Raw genomic sequence first — 18,159 nt, forward strand, 5'->3', positions numbered from 1 at the left:
GAATTGATGTGGGATTTCTTTCTTACACACATAAACATACAAACATACATATGCACAAATATAACAAACATTAGTTCTGCTGTTGTCCAAAATGCTGAGTAACATACAGATGGGTTTAAAGATTGTCAGTATGCAGCCACAAAATTTTCAAACATTAGGTTGGTAATTGATGCAGTTTGTTTCTTGTAGGAGAATGAGTATTAAAACATTTTGCCTACAAAACAATGCTGGAACTGTTAAAATCTCCTTATATCTTTTTTTAGAATCATGTTATTGAAGGATGGAGGACTAAGAATAGCCAATGTGACCAAAGTTGATGCCGGAAGCTACACATGCTTGGCAGCAAACCAGTTTGGAACAGCCAGTGGCTCAACAAACTTAATAGTAACAGGTAGGTGAGTTGGAACTGAGGGTCATCTGTGAAATGATGGAAATTGAATTACAAAGTCTGCAACCCAAGCCTGCAACTATGTGGAGCCTGAGCTTGCTTATTCAAAAAACCACTTAATGTGGTGGAAAGTAAAGAGTGTGAGAAGTTATATATTTAACAGTGTAGAAAGATAAAAGGATATTTGATACAGGTCTTTTATTAGTTCAGTGGAAAGAGACTGAGGTGTTTTCTGTGACCGAGGTACTTCTGCGACGTGAGGGAGTTCTGAACACTTTCTTCCCCTTTCTTGCTTATCTAAATGCTAAATAATACAATTATGCTTTTAAGCTTGTTGTTTGAGGTTTTTTTAATTTGCTGGGGGAACAACCATTGCAATTAAAAAATATTTGAGGTAATCTTATCTTCCAATCCTCAGTCTGTTTAGCCCTATGCAATTTGCTAATGGAAGAAGATGTCGCAGAAATTCCAGCTGTAGGAGTATTCACAAACTCCACAGGCAGTAAAATGTAAATTCTTACAAAAGTGAATTTTATACATAATTGCTGTTAAGAGTTCTTGTCCCTTCCTCTGAGTCATCCCTTCCTAGCTGCTGTCTGAGATACTGGATTAAAGGGGCAAGTGGTCTGTAAAGTTTAGTTGAAGATTGTCTTTTCTCATTATGTTCTTTTTTTAAAGCCTGGAATATCTGAAAGGTTTTCCAAACTCAGGATTTTTTGACATCCTACTCCATTACCTATCCTATATATCTCATAGTTTTGAACAGAATTCTTCTATTTACTATATTAATAGCTTCACATTTTCAGTCTGTGCCTCCTAAATGATGATTCATGCACCTTTATATACAAATAATAGAATGCATACAAAGGAATTCTAAAAAGAAATTTTATTTTTACGGTACTTCACATTTTTCTTGAGTAATAAGATTCTGCAATAACAAGCAGCTATTCTTAATGACGCTATTTATGTTCTATATGATATATGGACCAAAATACCCAACGTATGTGGATTTCCTCTAGTGTCCAGATTTTATTAGCTCCTCTGATTCCCACCTCTTAATCTTCCCAGTGGCTGCTCCAGATCATGAGTGTTATTGCTAAGAACAACACATGCTCTTGAATGGCGGTTTCATTGCAGTGGGTTGCAGTGCATTAGCTCTGTAAAGTATAGTGGCCTGTACAGGTTAAAATTTACCTTTTCAGTGTTGAGTAGCTCCCTCTGGTAAATGTGCAAGGACACAGTGTTCCCACAAGAGGGGTCAGGCAGTAGCATTTATAGTCCAGCTGCATAATTTGAGGTGACTGTCATTAATCAGCTTTGAAGAACGTGGTAGAATATTAGTAGCAAGCAAAGCTCAGCAATACACAAATCCAGTAACTGATATTTCTGCTCTCATCAGAGCCAACCAGGATTATTTTGGCACCTTCCAACATGGATGTCACTGTCGGGGAAAGTGTTGTCCTGCCCTGCCAGGTTCAGCATGATCCTATACTGGATATCAGCTTCACCTGGTATTTCAACGGAACGCTCACAGATTTCAAGAAGGATGCTTCTCATTTTGAGAAGGTTGGGGGGGTAAGTTTCAAACAAATTCTCTTTACTTGCTTTATGTGGCACAGACAGGCTTGCTTTTTTTTCTTTCTTCAACGTGGCAAAATTAAGATGTTTCTTCTCTTTTAAGCACGTGGAATTTTCTTCTGTGTTGGAAAGAAATCATTCATTGAGCTAGTTTGCTGCCCGTAACCCATTGTACAGGTGCCTTGTATTTTAGACCTGAAGTACTGTTAAGTTCCCACCTCCATTTCTGCCTCTGGCCCTCTATGATTCTCCCCAAAACCACATGAAACACAGCAATGACAGATTAAAGAATATGATGCAGAATTGGTGAACTTCAAACTAACACTGAACAAAAACATCCCATCTTCCGCCCTCATATCCCTCATTCTGCTGAGACTTCCTGGGTGAGAAGCCGTATATCTCATTAAATAATTTCCTATGCTGGACGCAGAGATGCTGCTGGGGGAGGGTTGGAAGTGGTGATATTAATGCTTTTTACAATTTAACCTTCTAATCAAAACATGAAAAATAAAGCATTAAGACAGATGAAGGTTGTATCAAGAGAATGAAATCAATTACAGTAAAAGGCCTTATTACAGTGCAAGCCACGGCCAAGTGAAAACAAAACAAACAGCTGAGCATCGGTTTGAAACGGGCTATTATAAGCCTTCATAAAGTTTCCTTTCATATAATCTCGCTAGATCTCCTGCTCTAGAGGAATAGCTGCGAGTTAGACACCATTGCCTGTAAAACTGAAATTTAACCACCGCACTTTTTTTCTTTTTGCCTGTAAAACCTCAAAAGATTTAGCATTTAATCAGTAGGCACCAAATGCACAGATTGTTCTGCAGTTTGCAATTGATTAAATAACAGTGTGTCTGGAGATGATGAGATTTCCTTGTAGGAGCCATGAGATATTCATATATCGTACTTTTTCACAGAAATGTTTTGAGAATTACGAACTGACCATCTGTCATGCTATAATGGGAATGCTCCGATTTCATAGCCCGTTACCTTCCAGTATTGCTACATGGACTTTATTTATTTAGTAATATTTCCCCCCAGCTGTACTGTGGTTGTATATACAAATAGTAATACTAGAAAGGAAAGGTTAAGAACTTTCCAAAATCTGAGTCTTGACAGTTTTAGTGACTCATTTAAGGTTTCATAAGCTGAAAATGCAGTATTTTTTCTCAGGAAGAATTCTAGCTTTTTCCTAAAAGAACACGGGCATAATTCCAAATCAAAGCCATGTTTAGGTATCTTATTTTTTTTCCTTCCTCTGGGGAGAAAAAAACATCAAAAAGTAGTTTTTCACAAAAAATTCTTGGTCAGTGCTGAAGGAAAATCCAGGGTAAGTATTGGCTAACTTAGAGCTCTGAATCCAGAACATTTTACTTGGTATTTTGTCATAGGAGACAGAATTAGAAGGGCTTATGGGATATAGACATTCAGATTGTTTTGGGTTTTTTTTTTTAATTCCTGTTTGTGTAAAGCAAGATTGAAGGTCATTAGTAGAAAACTTCATTGGTTATCAAGAAATCCACTAAAATATGTTATGGGCTTTATATCATATTAAGGTCAGTGAAATAATTTCATCTGGAGTTATATGCAGGTCACTTTAAGTAAGTAAAAGAGCGTAAATATGTTCTAAGCCTTCCAATAGTTCCAATAGTGTAGTCTTTAAATGAAAATATCTGCAAGAACAACTTCAGCTTTCTTGGTTGTAAACATGGCAAAAGGAAAATAATTTTTCAGTGGATAGATTTCTATGTATTGATGACTTGGAAGTTCCTGTCATGCGTGCCTGAGGTCTCTGACATGTAGTAGTTAGTGAGAACGTTATTGGACCACCACCTGGTCTTCCAGATGGCTAGAAAAATATAGGATGTAACACTGTCTTACTGCTCTTTTTTTTTTTTTGTTAGAAAGATGATTTATACAAAGAGCATGGCAAACCAGGCAGATTCCAAAATTTTGAACAGATTGCCTCTAAACCGTTTTGGGTATCACCTGCTTATAGCCCAGCAATGGCTGAGATTGATATGCAGTCAGGAGAAACAAAAGCAATTTCAGCAGCTATTCATAGTGCGTGGGCTACTCTTTATTTGTATTCTGTGTAGCATGAAAAGGGAAGGTGACCTTACTGTCACCTGGACTTGTCCATACTGACAAAGATTTAATCTGGCTAGGAACGAATGTGGGTAACCGCTGATGGCCTGCACAGCCACGGGGAGGAGAGGGTGCCTTCTACGTTGTAGCTTTTTGCTGCTGCAGGTTTCTGTGTTTTCCCTAATACTTAGGGATTCTTCCCCAAAGTATCCACTAATAATTTAAATGCAGTGTTAATTTTTTAGGGGTTTTAATTTCCAGTAAAAGTACTCTATATGATAGTCCCCTTTGAGATGTTTTAAGTGTAGTTTACTAAAATAACTTCATGTGTAACATGATTTTTTTTGTGAGTGTGCGTTGCTGTTGAATGGTCATTCCTTGAATATCCACTTCCAAGGAAGCAGATGGAGTTTAGGTTGCCTTTGACTCAACCTCTGATGTATTGTAGCAATCAGTGCTGAATTGTCCCCCAAACACTTACATCTGTGCTTGCGTAGAAGACCAGGCATTGTGTTTATGCACACATGGAAAGGAATTGGGCAGAATTGAATAAAGAAGTGAGACATTGTAGTGCTGAGATAATGATTATGACTGTGAAACAAAAATAATCAAATGGGTAGACAGGTTTTTGATTGGTTCTTTTTTTCTAAGACAAAAATAAACTCCAGAATCCCCTTTCTTCCCCTTTCTCCCAAACTACTGTGCATCTGAGAATCAGTCATGAGGCCAGAGTAACTGGAAATATCCACAGAATGGTTTTGCCTGCAAATGAAACACTGTTTCTCCAGGAATTTTTTTGGAAAAACTGTAACTTTTAAAAATTGAAATCTGAGTGAGAGATTTTTAACCTGGGAAATATGATGTGAACTGGGTTAAAGCAGTAATCAAGCTGACAAAAAGAGGTGATTTTTTGAAGTTACCAAAGGTTTAGTATTGAGTTCTCAGTGATGTAAAAAAAAAAAGTATACAAGGAGCTCTAATGTGGTACAAAGCCACAGCTGTCACTTAAGTTTTATATATGTTTCCCTTGATTCGGGAGATCAGCCACATGCTGAACATGAGAGAGGCCAATAAGAAAGAAGTTGCTAAAGATTAACTATTCAGTGCAGAGCAAAGAATAGAACTTAGAATTGTAAAATCAAGGAATTTAGCACAAAATACACAACCCTGAAATGAAAGCATGCTCACGCGTCGAATGGTCCAAATTCACTTTTGTTGTTTACAGATTTGTACTCTGTAAAAATCTGCGACAAACTAGACTCACAGTATCTGTCAAGAAGTCAAATTGATTAATGGCTGTAGAAACTATGTTTTTTTCTTTTTTTAGGGCTTTGAGACTAATGGTTGGTCACAGGGCATTCTTCCTGGTTCCTCATAGCAGTCAGGAGGTACATTCCCAGTGTGAGCTAACTGTATTGTAGCTTACTTCTCCCACAAAAGAGGGATGCTACCTCATGTTTGTAAGGAAAATGCTTGTAGACAATTACCATGGAGCACCTGATAGGTAATAACTTGCTATCCTGCAGGCTGTCCACCAAGGCAATTTTTGAGCAAATTTATCTTCAATATTTCTGGTTGATTTCTTTTCCATTTACAAATACAATGTTAACATGAAATTACAAGGTAGTACATTTACTTTAATAACAACTTTGTATTTCTACAGAGTGCATCAGGAGATTTAATGATTAGAAACATCCAGCTGAAACATAGTGGAAAATATGTTTGTATGGTGAAGACAGAAGTGGATAGCGTAGCATCTGCAGCAGACCTTATTGTACGAGGTAAATTTCAGCATCATTTATCATTAATTATATTTTCTAACTTTTGCATACTGTAGATTACAGAAGCAACGGATACTGTAGATCACAACAGTGATCCATATCTGTGGTTTAAATTATGCGATTCAGCCTCGCAGTTAAGGAGAACTTTAGTTCAATTTTTTGATAAAGCTTAATTTTTCCAAGAGAAATTAAGAGTTGAAGGATATAATAGATTTTGCCTTCACATCTTTTCTCCCTGACTGTCATTCAAGTCACTGAAGAGAAGGAATGAGAGTTACTTCAACCCTCTTTGCTTGTGTAAATGAGACAAAACCCTGCATTTTTGCCAAGATGCCAAGAATTGGGCTTTCCAGAAGGCGGCAGAAAGCTTCCTGGACTGGATTGCTGCTCGGAGTGCTGGTCATGTGTTGTGCTGCAAAATTGCTACAATGCATTGTACAATAAAACAGCTGTAGATAACAAATTGGCAGACTACAGAGATGTGTTAGTAGATTAAAAGAGGACATCGAGGACTAAAGTAAAAGACTTTGGAAAGATAGAGGGATCGTGCTGAACAAAGGTTCTTGAAAAAAAAACAAAACCCTGTCATCTGTGCTGCGGTTCAGAGTATTTCACAATTAGATTATCAGAGTGAAGTTCAATGAATGTAAAGCAGTAATTACAAGTGTTCTTATTCCAAGCTGAATTGTTTTCTTCCTCCCACAGTGCTGATAAAATGGGAAACTGTACTGCTATGTTAGTGATTTCCAGGGTACTGGCTTTACAAAACATTGTCTATTTTTCATGCTGGTTCTAGGCTCGCCTGGGCCCCCTGAACATGTGAAAGTGGATGAAATAACTGATACCACAGCTCAGATTTCCTGGCAAGAAGGCACAGATAATCACAGCCCAGTAACCGCTTATACCATACAAGCAAGGACACCTTTCTCAGTTGGCTGGCAGCGAGTTACAACAGGTAAAACACAACCAGCTGCTTCTGTTGAAGTGTTTTCAACCAAGGACACCATGTTCATAGCTTCTTTATTTTCTTTTTGTTTTTAATAGTTCCAGATGTGATCGATGGAAAAACGTTCACAACCACAGTAGTGGATTTAAACCCTTGGGTTGAATATGAATTTCGTGTAGTTGCCAGTAACAAAATAGGAGGTGGAGAACCTAGTTTACCCTCAGAAAAAGTAAGAACTGAAGAGGCAGGTTAGTGGGTTCTTCTTTATGTTTTTAATTCAAGAATCTTGAATATTAACAAAAAAACGAGCATTCCCATCCTTAGCTTTTTGCAGACGAGCTTGGAATTGCCATTGATTGATTATAAAAGCCTGTAACTAGTTTGTTCATGATTTTTCAGTTTAGCTGTGGAACAGTTTGTATTGCATTACTCAATATCACAGAAGCTGAATGTGTAAATACGTTTAAACTGTATTTAGTATGCTGATGTCTATCAGGTCAGTCAGTACTGCAGAGTCTGAATGTATTAATGGATGGAAAGAGGTTCATTCTGACAGGTTTTTTTTCATTCCTAGTGTTTAATCAGTATATATTTTCCATGTAATAAGCATGTGGCTCAGAAGAACACATCAATTAAAACCCCAGGAGTTAACTTGGAATAAGGCCATTGCCCAATACATCTGCATAAGTTAATCCTATTAAAAAAAAAAAAAAAAAGAAAAAGAAAACACACATGCCTTCAATTTTTAGCAGTTTATTAGCATTAGCATACAGGGTTCAGTCTGTGAGCTAGTGAGGTTCTCCAAGCACTTAGAGGAACATCAGCCTGTCCCAACGATGGAAACCAGCAAGGTGAATACAGGGTGGGGATGGGGCTTTCTAGGACTGCCTGTGGTGGCTCAGAAGCATTCACCTTGATTTGAAAAAGCAATATTTATACAAGCAGGTTAGCTTCAGAGAATGAGGTTAATGTTATTGGATGCCGTCTCTTGTATCTGCACTGTGTAGACAGCCATACATTTCTTTTTCACAGTTCCTGAAATCCCCCCATCTGAAGTCAGTGGGGGAGGAGGCAGCAGGTCTGAACTGGTCATAACATGGGATGTAAGTAAGTTTTCTGGCAAGCAGTTTCCTTCAGAAAATGATTGTTTTCATTCAAACTCTTCTTAAAAGATGAATTTCCCTGGCTGCAGCAGCTTCTCCTCTAGGATGTGTATGTGCTTGGTAACATTTTGTAATGTGAGCTACATACGTTTGCCTTCCCCCTTCAGCTTTCATGTGTTACTGTGCTGGGCAGCAGTCGGTAGGCACTCTATAGTTTGTTTGTCTCAGATGGCTTCTGTTCTCAAACAGATGTTAAGCTAAAAAATGGGGCAGGAGGGCTGGGGAAGAAGAAGGGGTATTGCTCAAAGGTTGAGCCTAAGAATGATGCTTTTCAGTGCAGCTCTGCACTTCCTGCTTTCTTACTGTGCCAGCCAACACAGTCGGATGCTACTTTATATTATACTTTTAAATGAGTTAAAAAATGTGCACATTTTGTTACTGACATGGACTGCTCTGTGTGGTTATCTAGTCATAATCGCATCAGAGGACCATATAAGCCACTGAACGAAGGTGGCATTGGATTCTACAGCAGTTGACTAAAACAATTATTTTTATCAGCTATAGATTGTGAAGTTGAAAAAAAGATGTATTTACTGTATTAAAACAGCATACTGTTGGAAAACAAGAAATAGACCCCAAAGTTGTTCTCTTCTTGAAGTGCAAACCTTAAAAAAAGTTCAAAGGAACACATTTTGCTGAGCTGTACCAGAGTTCATTTGCTGATGGAATGATCCCAAATTCAGTACCAGAATCTGGTTTTACAATCACGTATGTTAGTCTGTCGGTACTTTGTTCTTACAAACATGTCCAGTACTGTATGTAGCATCACAGACTTCTGTCTTCTGTTGCTTTTCTCACAGCCCATCCCTGAAGAACTACAAAATGGGGAAGGATTTGGCTATGTCGTTGCCTTCCGCCCCTTTGGCACCACAACATGGATACAGACTGTGGTCACCTCTCCTGACACGCCAAGATATGTCTTTAGGAATGAAAGCATCTTGCCTTTTTCACCATATGAAGTCAAAGTTGGTGTCTATAACAATAAAGGAGAAGGACCATTTAGTTCAGTAACCACAGTTTTTTCAGCTGAAGAAGGTATGTGATTGAATTATCTCCAGATTAATTGAGTTACCTACAGATATTTAACATTAGTTGTTTCATCAGATAATATAGCAACAGTTAGTAGAAATTATATCACATTTCTATAGTCACCAATGCTGCTGATCTCTTATTTACTGATTTCTAAATACAGAGCCTAGCACGGCACCCTCTGGTGTATCTGCAAGGAGTCTGTCATCCTCAGTCATTGAGGTCTCCTGGATGGCCATTCCCTGGAAGATGAGTAATGGGAGGTTACTGGGCTATGAGGTAAGCTCATTTAAAGTACACTCCTTTTTGTAAAGGGCCATGAGCCAGAAGGATCATGCAGGCTGCAGGACACAGCACAAACTTACAAAAGATTACCACGTATCTTGCATTCTTCCTGCCTCACCTACACTCCAAAGGAGCACATTTTCTTCTAAGATTCTTTGAAAACAAGAGCATACAGAATGAAATTGTGTTTTGCTTCCTGTGCTGATAATGTGTGTCTTAACAGTATTTTCAAACTGACATATTTTTTCAGAATTACATTTACTTCCAAAGAAACTGTTTTGTAAGATACAGTTTTCTGAGTTTAACTTGTTTACTTTTCAGATGAAGTAATGATTTTCCTCTTGTCAGTTTTTAATTCAAGCAAGATCTAATATTTCAGTCTCCTTTTTCCTACAGTCACACTAAAAAGAGCAACAAGCATGAAAGGCAGATGGATAAGAATTTTTTTTTACATAGTAAACATATTTTTAAACTTTAATGTATTTTTGCCTTTTTCAGCTGAGAAAAAAGAAAAATGCACTTAAAGGAGTCAAATGCACTGCTGTGGGTGAACAGTCCATGGCAGGGGAGTTGGAACCCAAACTATTATACGATTCCATGATTTTAAATGCTTTTGTTTTATATCTACTAGGTTAGGTACTGGAATAATGGTGGAAAAGAAGAATCTTCAAACAGAGCAAAAACTGCAGGGAATGAGACATCAATAAGAATAACAGGTTTGAAGAGCAACTTGGCATACTACACAGCTGTTCGTGCTTATAACAGTGCTGGAGCGGGTCCCTTTAGTGCCACAGTAAATGCTACCACAAAAAAGACACGTAAGTATCTTGAATTTAAAGTGGGGAGGGACATAATGAATGGTGTGTTAGCACTTGCAGGCAAATGAAAAATAGGTGTGTTACTGGGACTCGGTACATGTAAATGACCTAAATTTTCATACAGATTAGAGGAGTTACATGATCAAATCAATCACAGATCTTCTTCCCTCTGCTGCTTTAGCAGGTTGAGTAAGTAAATCTCAACTATGCCAATGGAGCTAAAGTAAGCTACACAACTTCTGTGTAGAACCTTTATTATTCTTCTAGTGACTGGAAGAATTTTAAAAGAAAAATTTCTGTTGTTATTTGGAAGCAGAAAAAAGACTTGTTGAATTGTTTAGGGTTTTATAACATATTTATAAGTTCTCTAGGGCATAGCTTTTCAAATGCAGCAATTCTCATACAAACTGATGCAAAACAATATCCAGTGTTTCCCCTTGAACTAATTAGATAAGGGGCCACTTTACTTTTAAAAGGAGAAATTAAGCTGGAGAACAGATTGTCAAAGGCTGCACTAATTTTTCTTCAAATGGAAATATTTTTAGTATCCTCTTGCATTGTAATAACACTTAGAGTCAAGGTCATCAGTCTTGAAGTATTTCTGTCATTCTCAGAAGAATGTACAATTAAATCAGTGTGAAAGGTCAAATTCCCTGGAACAGTCAGTAACTCCTTCTACGAAAAGTAGTTGCAATGTAAACTAGCTTATTTTTTAATATTCATCAGAAATTATTATATGCAGAAACCAGCGTCACCCTTAGTCACTGCGAACTAAACAGACTCAGATTAACATATTTGCTAGAGTTTAAATATATTATAAGCATAGTTAGCATGAATTGGCTGTTAGGAAGTAACTCCCTGCCTGTAATCTTTAGCTGACATGTGATGGGTATTTTTCTCTAATTATCATCTGTGTGGCTACTGGCTGCTCAAGAGTAGCCACAGCTTGTTCCAGCCTGGGCAGCTCAATGATTGTTCAGTCTTTTTTTGGTGACTGCCTGTCTTTGGGATGTGTGAACTGGCCAAGCACCTGATCCCATTGATGTGAACAGGATCTGCATCAGGCCCTTAGTCAAGAGCTCTGTTTGCAGTGACTAAAAAGAAAAATTAGTTGCACTATGTCCGTGTATCTTGCTGGTGAATAAAGAGAGCAAAAACTGCAGTACCGTATAATGTCAGTCTGAAGGATTTTGCTAACTACTGGTTCAATTATCTAAGACAGATAATTCTCCCTGCCACTGCTGTAGAAGCTGATTTTTCATTCTAACGTGTGAGTTTTGATCAATCCCAACTTCTACCTTAGCTTGAATGTTTATGATTGATATGTTTTTCAGTGTGAAGGATTTCTGTGCACATTGCATTTACGTTCACCCACGTGATCTACAAGATACTTCTTAGTTAACTACTAAGTATTTGTGTTTCTTACGGTTATGGTCAATTGTCAGAATATTCCTAGACTGAAAATTCAGTGTTCAACCATTAAAGTATCTTTTGCTTTTATATTTGAAATAAATATCCATATTCATAGCCCAAAATAACAAGTGTAGTTCTGTTTAATAAAATAGTCCTATGTAAATTGGCAAATAATTAGGGAAGACTTGCCTAAGTTTAACGGAAGGTGTTACAATTATTTCATATTTAGAAGGTCTTAAAATATAACAAAATGTTCTGGCCATCAGTTCTAATTCAAAGAAATACTAGTGTATGGGACCGACTTTAAACATCTGAGGAGTCTCAGAGAAATCAGTGTAGCTATTTGCACACTTAGCACTGGACATGCACTTAGGTGATGTGGTGGTTCAGAATCTGACCTATTATCTGACAAATTAAGTTCTGCAGTTCTGAACACTGAAGATTACTGGAGATTCTGGTATCTGAATCAAATTGGATCTTTCTGAATCATCCCCATAAGTCAAGGGGTAGATAAAGGGCTTATATTTTTCATATGTAATTGCCCCTCATTTTTTCAGATGTCTCATTAATATTTTGTTGTAGATTTCAAAGAATGATTCATTTCTTTTGAAAGTCATCTCTAATATCTCATTGTGAAAACTTCATATATGCTGTAATACCTAATTCCCAGGAGTAAGACAATCTCTTACATCTACAAGAAATGGCTATTAGCAAATCAGATTAAATCCTATTTAGTATATAGAACAAGGCAAATACTGCAAAAAAAAGCCAACTGTGAGTGGCTGTTTGACTTTAGAATAATTCTTTTAAGTCTCACTCTTACATTTTCTTATCTACTTTGAGTTGAGAAATATAATCAGGTAGGTTTTGATCTGACTGCTTATGGAAAGAAAGTAGGAACCTACATGTGTGAAAAAGTTTAAAAATAAAAGAGGAGGAAAAACCCCATAAGCACATACCTAGGAGCATTAAAGCCACTGTCAGTGTTTAATATTGGAACAAACTTCAGCATCAAAGCATAGCATGGTCCACCTAAGCAGCAGTTGCCTCCACTAGGTGACAGCAACAGTAAATTGTTTTCCTTAACACATTTAGAAAAGATTTTAATCATCGATTATGTCACTGCATGACCCATTTTCTGGGAAACCAACTTGAGGCGTCTTAAGAGGTTTGTACTTACCTTTGCCTTCCCTGAAATCTTGGCAGTTCAAAACATATTAAAGTGTACAGCCAAAAGAATACTGCCCCTTTTGAAAATAACAGTCTCAGATTGTTAACGAACAATAAAACCCCAATAGATTTTGTTGGCCAGAGCCCACTATTGTTCCAATTGCAGATACTGAAACGGCACAGAGCGTGCAGTTCAAAATCACGCCTTGAGTTAAAAGAAGAACAGAAAAATCTGTTAAATATTTTTAGATTACAAACATGTTCAAGTAAATCAGCATTGCGTGTAGATATGAATATTCACTAAGACTAAGTTTGTCTAACAATCTTTTGTCAAGTATTTGCTTATTCTTGGCAATATCCTAGATCTAGAAATTGTCTGTTACCATCATTGGTTTCATTAGAGTTTGTCCTAATTGATCACCCATGTCCTAAGACATATTCTTTTCTTTGGCTGCATCTAATGAAGGGCCATCAACGGATAATGCAATTTCAGAAAGAACATTTATTTGCCATTCTATTTTTCCTTCCTTCTATTTTTCTAATTTAGTCTCTGAACCATAAAGTGTGGAAACGACGAGGCTGCATTTGAGTTGCTTTTGCACCCAATGTGTAATGACAGTCAATTACCTGAACTATTTTTCTCTACAGCAGAATAAATCACTAATGCCAATTAATTTAAAGTCATGCTTTTTTAATGTATTTGAAGCACCCAGTCAGCCTCCAGGGAATGTTGTGTGGAATGTCACTGACTCCAGAGTAATCCTCAGCTGGGAGGAAGTAAGAGCTATGGAGAATGAGTCCGAGGTGACTGGGTATAAGGTAAGTGAAAACAGACCAGAAAAATATCTGACAGCAGTCCACAGTTTGCTTTTTTTTGTCTGTTTGCAGTAAGTTCAGAGGATGCACAAGAGCACATTTAAACCATTTCAGTATCATCTCCTTTATATAGATTTAAATTATATCCTAACAGTGTTTTACAAACTGTGGTCTTTTTACCATTAATGTATGCTAAATGTCTTCTCCATCTCATGAAAACAAAGACAGGAGCTGCAGGCACTGCTGCCAGCTCTTGCAATCCTACTTACACAAACGTATAACACTTCAATATTATAATAAGTGTTATACATGTTACATACATATAATATTTATCCCAATGCATAACATATAATCCAAGATTTAGCTGATAGGTGTAGTTTCCACTGCTGGCCAGCTGTATTTATTAGTACCAGATATATCAAACTTACATTCTTGAATTTTTTTTCTTCTTACCTATTCTGGGACATGCTTATTGTTTGATAGAAATTACATTGCCACATCTACTCTATATCTGATCAGTGCACAAATAGGTATTTAAATATGTCATGTATCTTAAGTACATTTAGGTGAATAGCCAAAGGGACGTTCATGATGAGCTGTGTACAGCTGGATCCCACATCCTGCATAAAATATTTACACTGAAGATCTGACTACGCAGTGTTCTGATTTGTATTGGCAAGAAATACATATTTACAACTTACATAAGGCACTAAGTTTCATAGACAGTAGCTGACCTGAAAACATAACATGTAAAGTTTTAAACTGCATACTCTGTCTCCCACAGCAATATCAGGTTCCCCTGTGGATAACAGACGTTGCTAAGTACACAAGAATAAGCTGAATTTTGATAATGCTCGTTAATTTTACTGAAGTAAAGCACTTAGGGGGTCATTTTTATCCCAAAAGTCATGGGAAGTGGAGTTAACTGAAGTCAGTTTGCCAGGAAGAGAAGAGCCAACAAATGACATTAAAAATGCCAGATCAGCTGTAGAGTGGTCACCGTGGAAGTGAGCCATACAGCTGTGTGCCTCTGAGAGTGTTTTATAGCAAGGCACAGCATTAGGGAGCATGTCTCAAGGGTGGCATCACATGTGTAATTCTGGTGATCTTGTGTTTTTTTCCCCTTTCATCATTGTTGTTATTGGAGGGAGGGGGGGATTGCTAGTTTTTTGCACTGGGGAACTCCCAAACTTACATGCTTGTCAAATTTGTGAAACTGCCAGGTGAATGCACGGGTGGTGAATACCCACATAATTGTTAAACTCTCTCAGGACATACCTAGAGCCTTGCTGCTGACACTAGGGACTCTTCAGGACAGTAGAGAAGCTGATGTTGCTTTTAAATCCCTCCTCTTGCCTGATGATATTGAGCAGCGGACTGTAACATTCAGATGTGGATCCCATTCTTTAAAAGATACAGCACCAAATGCAGTTGAGTTTCATGACAGAATAATCACTCAGCGTTTGCAGAACATTTTCCAAAATAGTCTGTAATGTCAATTACTTCTCTTCTTCCCAAACTTCATATTGGCATAAGAAGCTGATGTACATCATGACAGATTCCAAATAGTGGGATATTTTATAAAACAATATATTATTAAGACAACTCAGCAGAATATATTATTCATTTGTTATCATCGTAGATTAAAGCTAGAATAAAAGAGGTTATTGATGTTACCGTCTTTCTATAAATGTAATTATGCTCTAGAATACTAACCAAAAATTAGATCTGTTCTCTCATCTCATTTTTTTGAGACTGAAACCTTGTTTCTAAGAAACACAAAAATTGTGGGGCAGGTCCTAGTGGAAGAAATGACACACCACAGCTCTTTTCTTGTGTTGCAGGTTTTGTACAGGACCAGCAGTCAGACGGTTGTGAATGTTCTGAACACAGACAAGACAACAGCTGAACTCCTGCTCCAGTTTAATGACGACTACATCATAGAAGTAAAAACAACAAGTGATGGTGGAGATGGCACTAGCAGCGATCAGATCGTGATTCCCAGACTAGCTAGTAGGTTGAAGCTGAATCGCCGTGTCTTTTTAATGTGCTTACACAGGGTCCCCAGCCAATATCAGATCCTCCTTTATATCCGCTGGGATACAGAGAGATGTGTCGCTGCCTTATTGTAGTGAGTCATTACTAAATTTGCAGTTGACACTCAGCAGTTGTCACAGCATGTATTTGCAGGAATTGAGTCCTTGTTGATGGGGAAAAAAAAAAAGAATTAATGCTTGTATGTTGTAACAAGGTAATAAAAAGAAAAGCAATTAACAGTCTTCATGCTCTTATGCATGACAGACTTCATTCTGTTGAACTGATAAGTTACTGTGTGAATTGGTATTAGAAACATCAGAATTTTTTTTACATTCCCCCTTTTTATTATTATTATTACTGTGAATGTAAAGACCATTCATACAGTGTCAGCATTTTGCAATACATTCCTGTAGTTTAAAAATATTTAGCATATTTTTGTAAATTTTGATTGCTAGTCAGAAACAAAAATTTACAATAATTTTTGCTTAGAGTCTAGGAAGAATAATAATCTGACAGCAGATACACATGCTGTCGCTTAATCCTGACCTTTTTCATTTGTCACAGGTATGGATGCAAGAGGTTCTGGTCCATCAGTCTTGAATATCTTCAGTGTATCCAGCTTCTTATCATCAGTACTTTCCTTGACTCTTCATTCAGTGTTGTGATGATGTATTTTCATTTGCTGGGGAAAAAAACTGAATTGGTTACTTCTGAAAAGTGCTTTTTTTTAAAAAAAAACTGCAGTGGTTAATGCATGTTTTTCTTCTATCCTGACGTGTTTTTAAATTCTTTATATATCACTGTCAGTTGAAGTAAAAATATCGTGTAAAGTTTAGCAAATCCTTTAAAAAGGAATCTAAAATGCCTTAATACTTGAACCAAAGGAGTTTACATATTATATACTTCAGATACAATGTAAGAGAGAGGGAGAGCTTTGGCACTGCGACCAGAGCTGCGAAGCAGAGCTTAGCTCAGTGAGAAACTCCCATTTTTGCAGTGACACTGAATTGCTTAGGGTATCTTTCCAAGTTTTTTTTTTTTTTTTAACCATGTAACATCATTCCACATATGAAAGGTGAAATCAGAGACATGGCTTTTCAGTCAGATGGTTCCAAGCAGCATTTCTTAAGGTAGTGTCATAATCCAGTAGGTTTGGATCAGTTTTCTTACTGCCCTTTCTACAAATTATTCTAAATTGAGGAAGAAATCAAAGTTGTGAGGTAGAGAAAAGTCACAGAATAGATGTTTGTTTTGCACAGTCCACATTGTGGTGTCCAAGATGCAGGGCTTCCAATACTATTCTTAAGAAATTATTTCACAGCCGTGTTTCAAAGAAGGCTCTTTGCTGTATCGCAGCATACATCTGTGTACCTTTTCAAACACCTGACCTTCCTCTCCATGGATAATAGGCTTCAAAGTTAATTTCCTTATATCCCCACCTTATATTTGTTAACCAGGTTCTTTATTCATAAACAAGTGCTCCCACCTTCAGGATCATTTTTATTGCCCTTCACTGAACTCCGGTCACTGTTTCACTAACAAAAGTGCCCAGTTGTAAGCATTATCGAAATGCAGCTGCACCCTGGCCTTATGAAAAGGGACTACTACCACCTCCCTACTTCGTGATGTGGTGCTCCCAAATACGCAGCCTCAAATTATCTTGCTCTTTTGTCTAGCGCGCTGCAACTGTTAACGTGTGTAATTCTCCTTCCTGCTGCTCTTGGACCAATTCAAATGGTACTCTAATGCACCCCATTACTGTCTCATGATTCTGGTAAGTTTATGGCAATACTATAGGTTATAATACAAAATCACACAAAGACACTTCAGGCTTACTATTACAGAGAAATCTATGCTTTCTTTCATTGCAGCATATTAAAGATACATTAAACATGGTACATTTAACTTTTACAGTTGTGAGTTTAGTCAACTCACCCTTTTAGACACCTTTTAGAGAGCTTCCCACATACATGTTAGAGCAAGTATTCATGTGACATAAAGCATATCCTTTTAAAGACTTTTTTTTCCTAATCTCACAGTATTATTACAACACGCAAAAATTATGAAGGGAGAGAACCAGGATTAATCAAATTATGGTAGCACTGTAGAAAAAATACCTAGATACGCATTCAAATAGCAGATTACCTTATTAGTATCACATCCAGAGGAAATCATGTGCTAACTGTTAAAGTAAGCAAGATCTGTATATACTGTATATATATAGTTATATATGGCTAGTTGCTTTTCAATGTGGCTAACCAGTGATGTTTTCAGACACTTGCAAATGGGGGGTGGGGGGGGAGTTGGAAAACCGGTGTTCCTGGTAAGTATATAGTTATGTTTCATGCAACAGAGTAACTCCTTCTATTCTCGTTTCACAAAATTCTAGTCCACGTTCTTGTATGGCCATTTTCATGCAATTACATTGTATTGTTTAATTTCTAGTTATATATCTCCATGAGATATGTACTGAGTACTTTGTTTCATATTGAAAAGTTTGAAATTTATCCTTAAACTTGCAGTTGTGTGTGTATCCTATGGTTATCTGTATGCATTTTTTTCTATTACTCTAATAAAATATTTATTACATTGAGGGATACTAGAATATTTCAGGGTAGTATCGTGTGTCCATATTATGTATTTG

At 37.2% G+C, this 18,159-nt stretch overlaps 1 protein-coding gene and 1 long non-coding RNA gene across 7 annotated transcripts in view; one reads left to right on the plus strand and one right to left on the minus strand.

Annotated features, from left to right (window-relative positions):
* Window positions 1-18,158, plus strand: part of LOC104068330 (contactin-3) — a 111,385-nt gene extending 93,227 nt beyond the window's left edge. For both annotated transcript variants that reach the window (XM_054076138.1, XM_054076139.1), the window contains exons 10-21: window positions 264-391; window positions 1,788-1,963; window positions 5,721-5,838; window positions 6,635-6,793; window positions 6,883-7,032; window positions 7,817-7,887; window positions 8,748-8,982; window positions 9,140-9,255; window positions 9,893-10,079; window positions 13,369-13,481; window positions 15,323-15,491; window positions 16,080-18,158. In XM_054076138.1, the coding sequence (XP_053932113.1) occupies window positions 264-391; window positions 1,788-1,963; window positions 5,721-5,838; window positions 6,635-6,793; window positions 6,883-7,032; window positions 7,817-7,887; window positions 8,748-8,982; window positions 9,140-9,255; window positions 9,893-10,079; window positions 13,369-13,481; window positions 15,323-15,491; window positions 16,080-16,180 (1,723 nt within the window). In that variant the 3' untranslated portion in view covers window positions 16,181-18,158. The remainder of the gene's footprint in view (window positions 1-263; window positions 392-1,787; window positions 1,964-5,720; window positions 5,839-6,634; window positions 6,794-6,882; window positions 7,033-7,816; window positions 7,888-8,747; window positions 8,983-9,139; window positions 9,256-9,892; window positions 10,080-13,368; window positions 13,482-15,322; window positions 15,492-16,079) is intronic.
* The window catches only part of LOC128853238 (uncharacterized), a 176,940-nt gene continuing 174,281 nt past the window's right edge, over window positions 15,501-18,159 (minus strand). For all 5 annotated transcript variants that reach the window (XR_008451594.1, XR_008451590.1, XR_008451591.1 and 2 more), the window contains 2 exons: window positions 16,062-16,197; window positions 15,501-15,678 (listed from right to left, as the gene is read on the minus strand). This is a non-coding gene — a long non-coding RNA (uncharacterized LOC128853238). The remainder of the gene's footprint in view (window positions 15,679-16,061; window positions 16,198-18,159) is intronic.

This window comes from Cuculus canorus, chromosome 11 (genome assembly GCF_017976375.1).
Source record: "Cuculus canorus isolate bCucCan1 chromosome 11, bCucCan1.pri, whole genome shotgun sequence".
NCBI lineage: Eukaryota > Metazoa > Chordata > Aves > Cuculiformes > Cuculidae > Cuculus > Cuculus canorus.